Genomic DNA, 17,207 nt, shown 5'->3' with positions numbered 1-17,207 from the left:
ATTTCCATCACACTTTTGTTTTACCAGGCCTTGTGATGGAGGCACAGATGATTTGTAAAAAGGGCAACTGAGGGACAGGAAGGGATAAGAAAAGGAAGATGGGCAAGTCCATAGGGCAGGCCTGCTGGAGGAACTAGGCAACTAGGGAATCACCTCAAACAGTGGAAAGCTGAGTAGAGTTTGGTTCTTTGGCTTCCCTGTGTTGGATGGGCCAAGCCCTGTTCTGTGCCTTTCTTCTTAGAACACAGTGTCCTGCTTAATGCTAACTAATTGGTTATATTCTCATTACTAAAAACTGTGGTTCATTAGCTAGCAGCATAGACATCACCTGTAAATGCAGATCCTTGGGCCTCGCCCAAGCTTTATAGAACCCCAATACTGTTAACAAAATCCCTAGGCGATTTATTTGTCTAATGGTTTAGAAGCAAGGAGTTATATTCTGAGAACTGAGAGTAAAGTTTTCAAATATGGGGACTTCGGAATAAAATTTGCTGTATCTGGTAAAATTTAAAAATTCTCAGTCCGGTGGGTGAGAGTGGGAGACCACAACTAATGGTTTTGTGGGTGCTCTAGGGGCCCTTGCACCCCATGTCTATAGTCCAGATCCTATTGTTTGACCATTCACAGCTCCCAGCATACCTCTACAGCCTCATCTCTGGCTACTCAGGTATACATTAAGCTCCTTACAACTCCAGGTCCTTCCATCCTTCTTGCCATTTTCCTTTTGTTTAAGATGTCGTGTGCACCCCCACCCCCCACTTCTCTTTTGTTAATGCTCAGCAAACCTAGCTAAAATACCCTTTCTTGGGAATTCTTCCCCATTTTCTTTAAGCATTTTCTTCATGTTCACAAAGATTATGTTGGTACCTCTGCTTGAATACTTAGGTCTATATCTGACCTCCTGAATCAGGCAGATACTCAGTAATAAACCTTTGTTGTTGTTTTAATATATTTTTATTGATTTCAGAGAGGAAGAAAGAGGGAGAGAAAGATAGAAACATCAATGAGGGGAGAGAATCATTGATTGGCTGTCTCCTGCACGCCCCCTACTGGGGATTGAGCCTGCAACCCAGGCATGTGCCCTTAACCAGAATCAAACCCGGGACCCTTCAGTCCACAGGCTGATGCTCTATCCACTGAGCCAAATCAGCTAGAGCTGTTGTTGTTTTTTAAAATATATTTTTATTGATTTTAGAGAGGAAGGGAGAGAGAGAGATAGAAACATCAATGATGAGAGAGAATCATTGATTGGCTGCCTTCTGCATGCCCCCCCTCACCCCCCACTAGGTATGTAACTCACAACCCGGGTTTGTGCCCTGACGGGGAATCAATCTGTGACTTCCTGGTTCATAGGTTGATGTTCAACCACTGAACCACACCAGCCGGGCAATCTTTGTTGAATAGCCCCTAGGTTCTTGCTGCCTACCTGAGCTTGAGAGCCAGTTTTTTGTCATCTGGGTTTATTGAAGGGGGTTGGGGGGAGGGGGGGGGGTGAAAGAAATCTTCTAAAAGCTTAGAAAATTGGAATGTTTGAAGGATTTTAATTTTATACTGTTTGTGTTCCCTTTTGTCACTTATCATGGTAAAAGAAGGCAGGGCCAATGGTTTTTGGCAGCTTATTTTCAAAGGGGTAGCAGAAATACCACTAGTAATTTTGGTACCCAGAAGAGCTAGGCTGTTCTGTTTTCTTAATATCTGACTGTGTATCTATGCTTATTCCCCTTGAATTATAGCCCAGGTACTCTCACAAAGTCTGAAAAAGGAAATCCCTACCCACCCTGTCATATCTGCCCAGAATGTTCAGAGCAGCATGTACCCTGTGCAAGTAGCCATCCCTTCTCTAGAAAGCTAGTTCTCTGGCAGGGCTAGCCAGTCCGATTCTCTATCTTAATCACTCTGCTCCAGCCCCGATACTGCCTGGTGCCTGCTTGAACCTGTGGTGCTTGCCGCAGATTTCTATATGCTCGTTCCTGGGCCCATTTCCTGTTTCTATTCTAGTCACTGGTGGCTCAGCTCAGCTTCCTGCTTGTGTGTCTCACATAGATTCCTCTTGCTGGAACCCTTTGTTTTCTTTAGAACAACTTTAGTCTGAATACTAACTGCAGCTTACCTCTAGTATGATGGCTTCTGGGGTCAGTTACCTACTGAGGGTACAGTTACACAGACAACCCATTCCCCACCACGCATACCACTTGGATTTAACATTGTTTTTTAGTTTGTCCCAGCACTGCTATAGGGAGCTGGTGGTTGCCAAAAATTTATATAAGAAGATAAACTCGGATCTTGTGTAGGCCAACCTTGTCTTTACTCATTAGGACTCTTAGGAAGGTGTGCCCTGATTCTTTTGCACCTGGAACTAATAAACATATTTCCTGCTGCTGAGGAAGACACTTGGTACCCTTTCTAACCCAAGCCTCCCTGAAGAGCCCAGAGAATACTTACTTTGGGTTGGGCAGGTAATACCATCTCAGCAGAGTAAAAGCATTATAGAGAATATAGGGATGAAAAGGAAAGCATGTGCTGACTCAGTCTTCATCTTATGTGAGCAATTCAATCCTCCCAGTGCGTAGACTAGAGGGATAAGGTGCAGGGAATGTTGTATAAAGAAAGAAGTGAAGGTGAATGTCCTGGACAAACGTATTTTAAAGTTCTAAGACTCCTCCATCTTGCCTATTTTCCCCAAAAGATGCTAGCTTAGCAGAAAATATGTTTGTGGATAATTCTGCTCTCTCTGCAACTTCTCAGATTACCATTTGGTAATTCTGTTGTCACATACAGTGGTTTCTACCCTGAACCCTAGGCCAGGGCATGTTTAATAGGCATTTAATATTGGGAGTTGGTCTTACAAAATTGTTAGAAAGGAGCAACCTCTAGGCTTGTCCTTCAGGAACAGAACCTAGACCTAGATTTGACCCACCGAGGGAACTCCTGCTTGTGAGCCATTATCAGATTGATTGCTCTAAATCTGCTATCCGGGGATCAGTAAACTGGAATCAAGAAGTAGCAGCAGTTGCTGCCACCAGAACCAACACCCAGTTACCTGGAAGATGAAATGGAAATGCTCCAGCAGAAACAAGTGAAGGAGACAGAAACATGGTCTCTGCCATACTTTAATCGAATCTGGAATCTGCTTCTAATTAGTAGTGCCTGAATTGTGTCAGAAACTCATCTGCAAGGATTCTGGGATATGTAGTTTTCAGCTTTTTAAACCTCTACAATTATGAAAAGAGTAGGACGAGGGCAGCATCAGTTAGTCCACAGAATATTTACCACACTAATTCAAACACCACCACTCCTCCTTACCCCCCACTTTACATATGAGGGAGGGGTAAAGGACTTGCCCAAGGCCAATTCAGTAAATGAGAATATTGGGTACCCTGACTTTCAGTCCAGTGCTGTCACTGTTAGGACCAACTTCCTAAAGGATCAGCAAAAAGCTCCTTTAAGACAAGGAAGAATGCTATATTCAGAAACCAGACTTTGTCTTACATATTCTCTTCTCTTTGGAGAGAGGGAAAGGAGATATGGAGAGATGTGAGGTTGAGATTTCTTGGCAAAAGTAGTGATACTATAGTTTCTGGATTTGGGTCTACTCTCCAGAAAGATGTAGGAAGCATTTACTCTGGAAGGAAGAACCCCCAAAACTAGAATTTCCTGAAATTCCTGAGTCAACATATGGATTAACTCAGTTGCCTTGGCGACAGTGGCTTTCTTCCACCCCTCCCCCTTTCCCTCCTGTTGGTGCTGTCTACAAAGCTGCCATTGTTCTTCTCCAAAAAGACCAACCGAAATCAGAAAGCCAGCCTAACAGATGTGTGAATGCTAAGCTGTTTCTTATCCTGGGGTTGGGTGCGGGAGGGGGGGGCGAGGGGAGGATCTTGAGCTTTTTGAACAAGATATAAACCAAGACACCCCTCCCCCTGCCCCCTATAAATACTATCCTTACAGAAACCACTAGGGCTCTCTACACCAGAATAAGAATTTGTTCCTCTAAATTTGGTCGAGATGGGAGGACCCTTAGGCGTGGAACTATGTTAACATACCTGATAAATCAAGCATAGAATTAACTATTATCTTTTTCCCATGTTTCTAAAATATTTGGCGCTCTGTCTAAAAGCTGTGCTGACGCTGGTATGTGATCTAGTGTTGTCCATTTTGAAGGCCAGTGCTTGATCTTTTGCTTTATTCACTTCCGTGGCCTGAACCTATTCCATCCTCCCCACCTGGTGTTGGCATGGAATTGGCTTGTATTATGACATAATCACTGATTGCCATGCGGCAGAACTCACCTCCAAGCTGCTAGTTCACTTCCTTCCCATTTGACCTTTCCCAAGGAAGCTATAAGAAGCCATGCCTTGTTGAAGGTGGGAACTAGGGGTTGAAGGCTCAAGCTGAGAATCAGCAAACCTGTCCCTTAAGGCCAGCTTTGATGTGGGAGGAATATTACATATTGTCTACTGAGATAAGTGAAGGCAATTTCCTGACATTTGGGGGAAGGTAAGAGAAACCAAGTTCCAAATAAAACGGATCAGTGTTCAGATGAACTGTTATCAAGAATATTCATATCCCCTTGCCCCTCCATTTTCTACTTTTAGAACTTGACTGTGTCTCTCCCTATGTTCAGTATTGTTCTCTTTGGTTTAAGGTCATTGGCTATCTTTTCTGATTTAAGATCTATTCCTCACTCTCAGGTCTGTTTGTTCCACTCCCTCCCCCCAAATATTTAGATTTTTATCTAGACCAGTAGGCATATGGTAAAAAAGACCACTGGCAAATATAAATTTAGGGCTTTATTTTTTTTTTATTAATCCTCACCCGAGGATATTTTTCCATTGGTATTTTTAGAGAGAGTGGAAGAGAGGGGGAAAGAGAGAGAGAAACATTGTGAGAGAGTCACATCGATTGGTTGCCTCCCACACGTGCCCCGATTGGGACCAGGGATCAAGCCTGCAACCCAGGTCTGTGGCCTTGACTGGAATTGAACCTGGGACCCTTAAGTCTGCAGGCCAATGCTCTATCCACTGAGCCAAACTGGCTAGGGCTATTTTTTAATTTTTAAGTTTTTAATTTATTGATTTAAAGAGAAACATCAATTTGTTGTTCTACTTATTTAGGTATTCATTGGCTGGTTCTTGTATGTACCCTGACTGGGAATCGAGCCCGAAACCTTGGTGTATCTGGACAATACTCTAACCCAGTGGTAGGCAAACCGCAGCTCCCCAACCACATGCGGCTCTTTGGCCCCTTGAGTGTGACTCTTCCACAAAATACCACGTGCGTGTGCACACGTACAGTGCGATTGAAACTTCATGGCCCATGCGCAGAAGTCGGTTTTCGGCCTGAGCGAGTCTATTTTGAAGAAGTGGCATTAGAAGAAGTGGGGGGTGTCGGTCGGGCTGAGGGATACGCAGCACAGGGGAGGTGCCAAATATCAACAGTACTTAAACTATATAGGTAGGTTAATAACAATGTACCTACCTTTATAGTTTAAGTTTAAAAAATTTGGCTCTCAAAAGAAATTTCAATCGTTGTACTGTTGATATTTGGCTCTGTTGACTAATGAGTTTGCCGACCACTGCTCTAACCAACTGAGCTACTGGGTCAGGGCTAAAAATTAGGGCTTTAAATACCAAACCAAGGCGGCCATGCAGCCCCATAGACCAGTGATGGCAAACCTTTTGAGCTCGGCGTGTCAGCATTTTGAAAAACCCTAACTTAACTCTGGTGCCGTGTCACATATAGAAATTTTTTTATATTTGCAACCATAGTAAAACAAAGATGTATATTTTTGATATTTATTTTATATATTTAAATGCCATTTAACAAAGAAAAATCAACCAAAAAAATGAGTTCGCATGTCATAGGTTTGCCATCACTGCCCTAGACCTTGATCTAAGCTATATTGAGCACAGTGCCAACTTTGTCTTCCTCAAGTTGTACACATTTTTACATCTTTGCTTGCTTCTGGTTGCTATAATTTTGAGGGGCAGCCAGGTGAGGTGAAAGCATAAGGCAATGCCCCCTCCCCGTTATACTTGTCATACCTAGAATTCTGCCTCTTTTTTTTTTTTTTTCTGTGTTCATTTTTTCTCCCCTTTTTCCTGCCCTCCTTGCTCAAGTTCTAGGATTCAAGCTGATAGTGGAACAAGGTTAATGTGGTTGGCCTTCCTAAAGGGAAATGCTTGGTTTGGAGAAAGTAGGAAGTTCTTTACCTTCTCTAGCTTTACCATGTTCATTTCCTGCTGTGATTTGAACAGCCCAATTCCATTAATATGCACTGTTCTTGACTGCTCTAACTCAGGCCAGCTCTGACCCAGTTTTATTTTTTTCATATTTGGAATGAAGAGTCTGTTAGCTAGTGACCCTTGAAACACTACATTTTTGGCCAAATTTCTTGTGCAAATGAGAAGCCTTTGCAGAATGAGGAGTGTGTGTTGGAAGGCTGGTCAGGTTGGTAACATGGAAAGCAAGGTTTCAACTGATTAGTGCCCTGTGGAAGTTCTAGGATTTTTTTTTAAGTTGGGAACCTGGATTATTTATTTATTGATTGATTTTTAGAGAAAGAAACATTGATTTATGGTTCCACTTATTTATGCATTCATTGGTTCACTCTTACATGTGCCTTGATTGGGGGTCGAACCCACAACCTTGTCGTATTGGGATGACACCAACCAACTGAGCTACCTGGCTAGGACTTGACTTTTTTAATGCAAAATCTTGGAATTTTTAAAAGGGTCTTGTAGGACTGTTGGGCAAGGGGTTAAAGTGTTCTCTGGGGCTTGTGGATCTATCCCTGCAGCTTCTTGCGGACTACCCATGTAGCTTTGGCTCCTTTGGAGCTGGTGCTTAGAATTTCTCTGGTGGGGGCACCAGCTGTGGATAGCACCATCTATCCATGGCCAATTCTCATTGTGTTTGGTGTTTGTTTTATTGGTTTGGGGAGGGGGAAGTGCAGGGGAGATGTTGAGCAGAAAGAAGCACTCAATGTGATTAAACCTGTAGCAGAGCAGATCTGTGGTAGCAGAATATCGACCCCTGGAAAATCAATGGCTGCTGCAGTGGCCAAACTGCTGTTTGCAGGGGCTCCCACCACAGGAATGCAGGCAGCACAACAGTCTTTCTTCTTCCCTTTTTACACCTCAGCAACACCCTCAGCCTCCAAGAGTCAGACCCACCTCTAAGATTTTGCTGGGGTGGATTAGAACAGTAGGTTCTTGTATTTTTGTATTTAGATTGAAATTGTTCCAGTGACACAGCTCTGCCTCCTAACAGCCTCCTTTCCATATGGTTCTTCCCTGCACTGCAATTTTATCAAGAGCGCTTACCCAAGTGGCCAAGGCCCATTCAGGGTTGTATTTTACAGATTTAAACAGCATTTGGTTCCCTTGATGCCACCCAAGAGGGCCTTCCTGAATATGGAGGTCCACAGTTAAGGTATGGCGTTAAGGTGGGGGAAGGATGATTAAAGGAAAAGAGAGGACTAATTGAAATTGGGTCCAAAGAAGATGCTTTTGAGTAGCTTATAGGACCAGCAACATTTATCAGGCTTTTTGTCTTTTGTGTGCCTGACATTTTTCTGGTCAATAACAGGAGAATAGCCCTGGCTGGTTTGGCTCAGTGGATAGAGTGTCAGCTTGCAGACCAAAGGGTCCCAGGTTCGATTTGGTCAAGGGCACATGCCTGGGTTGCGAGCTCGGTCCAACATGCAGGAGGCAGCCAATCAATGATTCCCTCTCACCATTGATGTTTATATCTCTCTCTTCCTCTTTGAAATCACTAAAAATATATTTTAAAAAATAATAATAGCAGGAGAATATAGCCTGGTCCTGCTTTGGTGCCACAGGCTAGTGGGAGAAAGGGCAAATTCAGCATAGTACTGTTAGCCCTGTTACACGAGGTACAGAGGAGCCTTGAAGGGACTCTGGGTCCTGCCTGTGGGGTTAGGGGCAAGGGAAATTGTACTATGACTATGGAGGCTTTGTCCCCCACAAAGCTATTCTCGTCTTTGAAGTTTCCAAGGCAAAAAAACGATTTTATTTTTTATTATAGTTTATCTTTATTGTTGAAAGTATTACAGATGCCCGCTTTTTGCTCCCATTAACTCCCCTCCACCCCACCCCCACCCACCACAAAAAAAACAACAACGACTTAGTCTATAGTTGCTGTACCTAATGTGTGAGTTCAAGCAATTGTTTTTCCCACTAATTTCTCCTCTGGGTGGGTAATGGGTCACCCTACCGTGTTAGAGGAGAGTTCTGTTGCCCATTGTTGGAGCATGGCTATGGGCAGGGGATTAAAGCGTGTTTGGCTTTTGCCCCCACAGAGGAGCTTTCCCATCTTGTAGTTTGGGGAATAGGGTCCCTAAAAAAGCCCAATTGTCCTCCAGTTTGGAAGGGTGGCTACAGGGCTGGGTGAGGAGGAAAGGGTGAGGTTTTGAAATTGCCTGAGATGAGGCCACCCGGAGGCCAGATATGTTTGACTTTTCTCTTTGGGTCACACCCTTGTGCTCGACAATTTTCAGTATGAAAACCAGTAGATGCCTACCTTGATGGGACTTAATTTCTTGCTTGTCTCCTTAGATTCTAAGTCATTCTCTCCTCTCTTTCCCCCTGGTACATTAAGTACCCTTCTAAAGACCCAGAGGTGAAAAAAAGTATTATACTCTTGAGGTAAAAAAGGTAGGTTTAACTTAAGAGAGTTAAGGTGAAACAGCTGATTTGAAGTAAACCATGAAAGAAGGTTTAGAAAGCAAGAGTGGTTTATAGGAAGAGTAGCTAAGAAAAAGGGGAACATCATAGCATTGTTTTAGTCTTTCCTTCTACAGAAGATCTAAGTGAGGCGGGCTAATCGTTCAGCATGTTGGAGAAGAGTTGTTGCCTGACCTTGTTTGGAACATGGAGGCTTTGATAGTGGCCAGCTTCTACCTTACGATGGAAAGAGTGCAGGCTTTGGAATCAGGAATATGGGTTTGAACCCCAGTTCTTATGTTTAATAGTTCTCTGTTCTTGGGCATGTCATTTAACTTCTGAGCTTCCTGCTTCTTTGTTAAAATAGATTTGATACCTATATCAGAAGATGATTGTGAGAACAAAATGTGAGTTCATCACATATACCTTAGGGTTGAACACATGATAGTCACAGATTTATGTCAGTTCTGTCTCCCTTTGAGAGGGAAACACAAAGGGACTTGCTTTATTCCTCTTTTCAATATTCTTTGAATTCGGAGATTTGGTCTCCCAGAGCTTTATTTATGCATTCTGATGTGTATATAAAGGGGATTTTCTCCTAGAAGTGGGCCCCTAAAAAAAAAACATTCTGAAGACAAGAAGAGTCTGACCCTTTATCTATTGTGCCATCCTCACCAGGCAGCTGGAAGGTACCAGGAAGAAATGATCCATCATCCCCAGAACAATAACCAATTGTAGAAAAAGAGAAGAGGGAGTTTGGTGAGGGGTTTTGGAAACTTGGTGTAAGGGGATAGGAAATAGAATTCTCTGAGCCTTTCCTGGAGCAATTTCTATTCCAGACACTGAATGTAGTGAGGCAGGAGATGGTGCTTAATCTTAAGCTAAAAGGGATGGTGTCATCCTGTCACCCTTTGCATCTTTTCTTCCCCCTTCCTTACCACCTGCTTAGCCCTGATGTGGAAGTACTGCCACTAGCAAGAGGCAGCCTTTTCTGTGCCTTGATTTGTTCTTAGCATTTCAGCCAGCACCAGCCAATCTGCTTTCTAGGCAGGGATGGCAGTTAATCTGTTGGACTGAGACCACTCATTGGAACAGCAGGGCAGCAGTTCTATACTCTGGAACCCCTACCAGTCTAGGGTGAGTCAGATATTCCTTCCTTCCATTTAGCAAAAACTGAGGGGGGGAAACAACAGAGAGGTAGCATCTTCTCCTCCTTACCCTTGACAATATGTTGCTTAAGGAAGGCTTTATGGAAAAACCAGTCTTCCAAAAACTTATGTGCCTTAAGTAATTCCTATGTAGTTAAGTGTGTTTCGTTTTAAAGTTTGTCAAAGCTGTTGCCTCCTTTCCTACCACCTGCCTTTCTTCAAGGGTTAGATTTCCCAGCCTTTTCTATGTTCTTCAGGATTTCCTCCCATTCTCCAGCATGAGGGCAGCCTCCTGTCAGGCTAGGAAAATAATTGACAAATTACTAGTACAGATTTGCTCATTTCAAGCTATGCATTTGGACTTTTTTCATTCAAGGATTGTCATTTACATGAGTATGGTTGAGTTGTAAGGTTCCCATCACACAAACCCGCACAAACTTACTATAAGTATGTGTGTAGGATTTACCTGGCTCTCTTGGTGGATGGTTTCCCTGCCAGTAGTTAGCACAACTTGGCAAAAGCTCTTCACAACTGAAAGAATACAAGAACCTCATGTAACGGTTAACAAAAGCTCCATTTCTCAAAGATGCAGCCACATTTATGATAGAAACCTGAATCTGATTATTGTCACAACCCTGTTAGATTTGCCTGTTGACATTATTGAATTTGCCCAGCTAAGAACTGATATCCTCATGAGACTCTGTTAAACCCCCCTCATCTAACCCTGAGATGGTATCTTCCTGCTTGATTATTCTTCATCGGGCAGCCAATTCATGTTAGAACTTGCAGCCCTTCCTATGAGAGTACTAGCTAACCCCCCCCCCCCCCACACACACACACACACACACACTGAGGTATGGACTGTGTAATTTTGGGCATGGTTTTGTTGTGGTGTGAAGAGAAGGTGTTAGCTGCTGAGTTCTGTTTGTCAGCAGAGCCTAACAAACCCATGCTGGCACTCGCTGGGACTGGGCAACCAATCACAGCTGGAACAGTTATCGTCATGGAGTCCCTATGGGCTTTCTCTATCAGGTCACATCCCAAAATAACATTGGGCAGTGTTTCAAGTGAAGAAACGAAGGCTTTCAGGGCTGTAGCCAGCCTGGAGTGTGAGATTCTGTGTGAAATAGTTGGACCTGCTCCAGTGTTTTTGATCTGCATGGTAGATGAGCAATAAAATTCATGAAACACTTTGGAAACACATGAGAAAATTCTCCCTGGCCCTGCTGCTTCCTTGGAACTGGCAGGGCACTGAGTGGGCTGATCTCACCTCCCATCTCTTAGCAGGATTGTTCTTAGAGGAGACAAAATCCAGGAAAACCTCTTTCCATTTAAGAGGCAGTGCTGTAATTCTTACAGCGGTCCTCCTAGAACAGTGATGGCGAACCTATGACACGTGTGTCAGAGGTGACACGCGAACTCATTTTTTTGGTTGACTTTTCTTTGTTAAATGGCATTTAAATATATAAAATAAATATCAAAAATATAAGTCTTGGTTTTACTGTGGTTGTAAATATCTTAAAAATTCTATATGTGACACGGCACCAGAGTTAAGTTAGGGTTTTTCAAAATGCTGACACGCCGAGCTCAAAAGGTTCGCCGTCACTGTCCTAGAAGCTACTTGTTAGGTGAGCCCTTTTGGGAAGACTAAGAATCTGAGTCCTGAAATTCTAAAGGCAGCTCCCACTATGGAGAATTGGGGCTGGGATTGATTGAACTTTGTCTGTGAAAAGTATGTTGTGGAAAGCCAGACGAGTTAAGCACATTGAGGTCTGACTCAACAGCCATATATCCGGCTTTTTGTGGAACAAAAGACTTGAAAAACTGGCTTTTTGTAGGGTAGAAAGCAGAGGTGTGTCCTGTGCAGTAAAAGGACATGGAGTTCAGAGCAATATCTGTTCATGTAGATAAAGGTGGGGGAGACCTCTTTTTTTTTAAATTGTTTTATTGCTTAAAGTATTACAAAGAGTATTACATATGTCTCCTTTTTTCCCCCGCCCTTGACAATCCCCTGGCCTCCCCTACCCCCCAGTGTCTTATGTCCATTGCTTATGCTTATATGCATGCATACAAGTCCTTCGGTGGATCTCTTACCCCCCTCCACCCCCCGAGGGGGGAGACTTCTTTTGGAGTCTGCCCTTACAACTCCCTCTCATTTCCCAATAAAAACACTTACTTGTGATTAGCCACCAGGACTGAAGGGTATGTCTTATGATTTACTAGCGGCCCGGTGCACAAAATTTGTGCACCTGGTGGGGGGGGGTCCCCTCAGCCCAACCTGCACCCTTTTGTAGTCTAGGAACCCTCAGGGGATATCCGACTGACGGCTTAGGTCCGCTCCCCCCCCCAGGGACATCCTTAGTGCTGCTGCGGAGGCAGGAGAGGCTCCCACCACCGCTGCTGTACTCGCCAGCCATGAGCCCGGCTTCTGGCTGAGTGGTGCTCCCCTGTGGGAGTGCACTGCCCACCAGGGGGCAGCTCCTGCGTTGAGCATCTGCCCCCTGGTAGTCAGTGCGCGTCATAGCGACCAGTCATTCCGCTGTTCGGTTGATTTGCATATTAGCCTTTTATTATATAGGATACTTGCTTGTGTGTTGTCATATCTCTCATTCCAAGGTATTGCATATTTCATATGATCCTGACCATATTGTGCCAGTGGTGTTTCATGCATAAGCCCCATGGGTGTCACAAACTCAGATTTATCCAGTCCCCTCATTATATAATTGAGGGAAACCAAAGCCTGGTTTTGTTGCCAGCTTACCCAAGGTCACAACTGATAAGTACTAAGAGTTGGGCCTTAGTCTCCTAACTCAAGGGTATGGTACTTTTTCCTCAGTCCATATAATACCAGCTTAATGGAGAGCGCTGGGGTTCAGCAGACCTGGAATCAAAACCTAATTTCTGCCATTTACTTGCTGGATGACTTGGGCATGTAACCCAATGTCTCTGAGCATCAGCTTCCTCATCTTCATCATGTTAGTGGTAGAAGTATCTATTTCTAAGAATTAACTCCATAAGGTGCCTGGCATGTTGTAGATGCTCAAATGGTAATTATTATTTATATTAATGTAAATGGTCTTCCCTTCCTGTGCTGTATTTTGGTTCTTAATTTATATTTTTAATCACCTACTCTCATGCTGACCAGTTGCCATCTGATGAAAATGACAGTTTGAGAGACGGGCTTCAAATCAACCAAATCTGAGAAATAGGAATATTAATGCTGCTGCTTTCACACTATTGTTTATGCCTAGGACCCCAGACCATGTGGGGCTGCTGTTGACAGTGGTTTATTTAGCACTTTTTCTCCAAGGATCTCAGAGCACTTTACCAAAACTGGCAGATCTCCTCAAAGTGCCTTTGTGAAGGAAGCCACCACCTTGTCACCACACGTGTCTCCAGGGTCCTGAGAACCCAGCCTCGGGGGCTGCCAGTATTTCCTTCAAGCGACTGGGATTCCCTCAGCTGAACTGGGACATTCACTTGTGGAGAGCCTGGGTTTGCACAGAAGTGTGGCTGAAGGAGCATCCGCAAGCCCTGCCCTGACTCTGTAGTAGTGGTTGGTGGGTTGTGGTTGGGTTTTTTCTTTCCCCTCCTCTGATCCTCAGGTCTCCAAGAATACACACCAAATTGAACAGGGTTCCTCTGTAGAAGGCAGCAGAAAGAGAGCAAAGGGGGACTTTGGCTTTACCTATACTCTCTGAACTACTTTTAGCATGAGAATGTTCATGTTTTACTTAAAAGACACTTAATTTTTCAAAGCCATTTGAACAGAGCCAAGTTCTTGTCTTATGGATGGACCTTTGATTCCTATTGTGTTCCAAAATACACTGATTTCTTTTTCATGTTAGCAAGTAACTTTTATTAGCAAAAGCTGGTTGTTTGATAAGGAATAGAGACAGTAGGAAGGAATACTGAAGGAACTTCCTGGTCCCTAAAGCAGAGCATTGGGCTGTGGTTTCTGTTACAGACCAGAGATTAACAAGTGGCTTTTGAGGCCTTTCCTGGCATCCATGGTTGGCTTCTCTCATCATCTTGCTGTCTCTCTGAGTTTACTCTCCTTAGCTCAGATAGCTTAGCCCTCAACATGGAAATGGAATCGTCCTCTCTCGGGGTGAACCCAGGGCTCTTCATAGTCCAGGCACTTTAGTCCTTTGAGGGGAAGAGGCTCTTTGATGATACCTGGAAGAAAGGCTGCTTTTTTTTTAACATTGATTTCAGAGAGGAAGGGAGAGGGAAAGAGAGATAGAAACATCAATGATGAGAGAGAATCATTGATTGGCTGCCTCTTGTCTGCCCCCTACTGGGGATTGAGCCCACAACCCGGGCCTGTGCCCTTGACAGGAATCGAACTTGGGACCCTTCAGTCCACAGGCCGGCAATCTATCCACTGAGCCAAACAGGCTAGGGCTGGAGAAGGACTTCTTGAATTCCTTTCCATGCTGGGGCTAATTCTAATTGCATTTTTAAAGCATGCTATGGTGTACTCGTTCTACTTCTTTTTTAAAAAATATATTGATTTTTCACAGAGTGGGAGGGAGAGGGATAGAGAGTTAGAAACATCGATGAGAGAGAAACATCGATCAGCTGCCTCCTGCACACCCCCTACTGGGGATGTGCCCGCAACCAAGGTACATGCCCTTGACTGGAATCGAACCTGGGACCCTTCAGTCCGCAGGCCGATGCTCTATTCACTGAGCCAAACCAGTTAGGGCTAGTTCTACTTCTTACAGGAAAGTTAGGATTTTCTGACTTCTCAGCTAACACTGAAAGCTGGACATAGACACAACTACACACCCACCCACCTACCTACCTGCCTGTCTTGCCTTCCGGGCAAGCTTTGTTTCCATAGAACTCAGCAGAAATGCTTCCAGCCTAGTAAAGTAACCAACCTGGATACTTGGAAGAGAGCCTAAAGGTGCCCTCTGACCTCCAATATTATTTTGAGAGTCATCTTGAACTGACATTTCCACAGTGAGCTTGTTGTGGGAATAGGAATAAACTCAAATCAGGCCTCTTCAGGTGTGTCTCTTTAAGATAACTCTTTAACTCAGACCTGACCCCTTATCCAAAGCTCTCATCCTTTCTTCAAGGTACAATCAGTTTCTAGTCTGAAGTTAATGTGTGGTGGTGAGCTAGAGAATGAACATGGGGCAGGGAGTAGAGTTGAGGGTGCATTTCCTGGGGTGAATTTTTTTCATATTGAGCTCCTTATTGCTAATTTTGAAGTTTATCTAACCAAAATTGAACTCTACTGATTATTTCAAGACAAGCAAAGCCCCCAAGAAAATACCAACTCTTCATTTTACAACTTAAAGCTAGGGAGAAAACTGAATTTGTTCAGTCGATAAACATTTGTTAGGAATATAGTCCCAGACCTTTTTGTTCCTGTGCAGTATATCCCTTTTTCACCCCTTACCCCTTATACTAGTATATTAAAATATGGTAACTTTGAGAAAGTGAGTCCTTAGTAAATTCTATATAATAAAAGGCTAATATGCAAATTGATTGAACTTGAGCGACCTGCTGCTATGATGCACGCTTACCACCAGGGGGCAGGCGCTCAATGCAGGAGCTGCCCCCTGGTGGTCAGTGCACTCCCACAGGGGGAGCACTGCTTAGCCAGAAGCCGGGCTCACGGCTGGTGAGCGCAGCTGCGGGGTGGGAGAGGGGCAGCGCATGTCCAACTATCGGCTTAGGCCCACTCCCCGTGGGCTCCTGGACTGCGAGAGGGTGCAGGCTGGGCTGAGGGAACATCCCCCCCATCCACCACCCCCCCATTCCCGTGCAGGAATTTCATGCACCAGGCCTCTAGTACAGGTTATAATAATCTGAGGGGTGGGGATCTGTGATTACTGCCCAAACTTGTTAACATTCTCTTGTGGCTCCTGGTACTCTCCTGGCAGTGTTTTATAAAGCTTCCTCAACGGAAAAGAATTAAAGGCTCACTGAAATTGCTGTACTCTTAAAACTGTGGAAGTTGAGGCTGGAAAAGAAGAGAAAAGTACTAGATCTGCTTCTGATGGATAGGCCAGAGGTCAGCAAACTACAGATTGTAGGCCATTTACTTGTTTTTATAAATAATCAAATGGATGTGGCTGTTTCAATAAAACTTTATTATCTGTGACTGCTCTTTTGTACTACGATGGCAGAGTTGAGTAATTATACTTGAAGAAGACTATCTGGTTCACAGTCTAAAATATTTTTCTATCTGGCCCTTAATAGTTTGCCATACATAAGCTGTAGTATCACAAGAACATAATGTGTGGTGTGCTTGTCCTTGGTTGTTTAAGGGAAATGTTAATCATGAAGTAGAATTGTTGAAAGAAGAGTCTTTCCGCCTAATATTGCTAATTGAGAATTGTGGTATGTTTCAGGATCTGTCTGGTTCAATAGATGATCTCCCCATGGGGACAGAAGGAGCTCTGAGCCCTGGAGTGAGCACATCAGGGATTTCCAGCAGCCAAGGAGAGCAGAGTAATCCAGCTCAGTCTCCTTTTTCTCCTCATACCTCCCCTCACCTGCCTGGCATCCGAGGCCCATCCCCGTCCCCTGTTGGCTCTCCCGCCAGTGTTGCTCAATCTCGCTCAGGACCACTCTCGCCTGCTGCAGTGCCAGGTACCCTCAAGTGCTGGGTTTGAGGGAGAGGGGGACAGGGACTGGCTTACACCAATATCAGGGAGCCCCAGCCTTCACTGGCAGAGAAAGAATCTCTGGTCATGTCTTCAAAGTTTCTCTTCAGCATTTGAAGAAGGGAGATGGGAGCCCCTTTGTTGTAGCTCTCTGTGTGTGTGATACTGGGAGGTGCTCAATCTTGTCAGGAGCCATTTCCAGCTCTGAATTGATCTCCTAGCTAGAATTCTAGGCTTAGCCATGATTGGCTTACTTTCTCTATCTGGAGCAGGCAATCAGATGCCACCTCGACCACCCAGTGGCCAGTCGGACAGCATCATGCATCCTTCCATGAACCAATCAAGCATTGCCCAAGATCGAGGTAATGGGCTTGGGAGTGGAGGGGTGGGCGTAGGGGAGAGACTAAGGCTGAAACTTTTTTTTAATATATTTTTATTGATTTCAGAGAGGAAGGGAGAGGGAGAGAGAGATAGAAACATCAATGATGAGAATCATTGATTGGCTGCCTCTTGCACGCTCCCTACTGGAGATGGAGCCCACAACCCGGGCATGTGCCCTTGACCGGAATCGAACCTGGGACCCTTCAGTCCACAGGCTGACGCTCTATCCACTGAGCCAAACTGGCTAGGGCATAAGGATGAAACTTAACACATTGCAGACCAGTAGTTTTATTGCTAGCTTTACCCAGTGGCCAGATAGGTTTCTATTAAACAAGTACAAAAAACGTTTTACATAAATGTTA

General features: G+C 44.3%; 1 protein-coding gene across 4 annotated transcripts in view; it reads left to right on the top strand.

Moving 5' to 3' along the window:
* Positions 1–17,207, top strand: part of ARID1A (AT-rich interaction domain 1A) — a 77,434-nt gene that overhangs the window by 42,142 nt on the left and 18,085 nt on the right. For 2 of the 4 annotated variants that reach the window (XM_059690690.1, XM_059690688.1), the window contains exons 5-6: positions 16,210–16,450; positions 16,737–16,826. In XM_059690690.1, coding sequence (XP_059546673.1) covers positions 16,210–16,450; positions 16,737–16,826 — 331 coding nt within the window. Of the gene's footprint in view, positions 1–16,209; positions 16,451–16,733; positions 16,827–17,207 lie in introns of all 4 variants that reach the window. The other 2 variants (XM_059690689.1, XM_059690687.1) reach the window with 1 other exon arrangement.

The sequence above is a fragment of the Myotis daubentonii genome, chromosome 3 (assembly GCF_963259705.1).
Source record: "Myotis daubentonii chromosome 3, mMyoDau2.1, whole genome shotgun sequence".
NCBI lineage: Eukaryota > Metazoa > Chordata > Mammalia > Chiroptera > Vespertilionidae > Myotis > Myotis daubentonii.
Note: the sequence above shows the minus strand (reverse complement) of the source record. Positions and strands in the feature narration are given on the sequence as shown.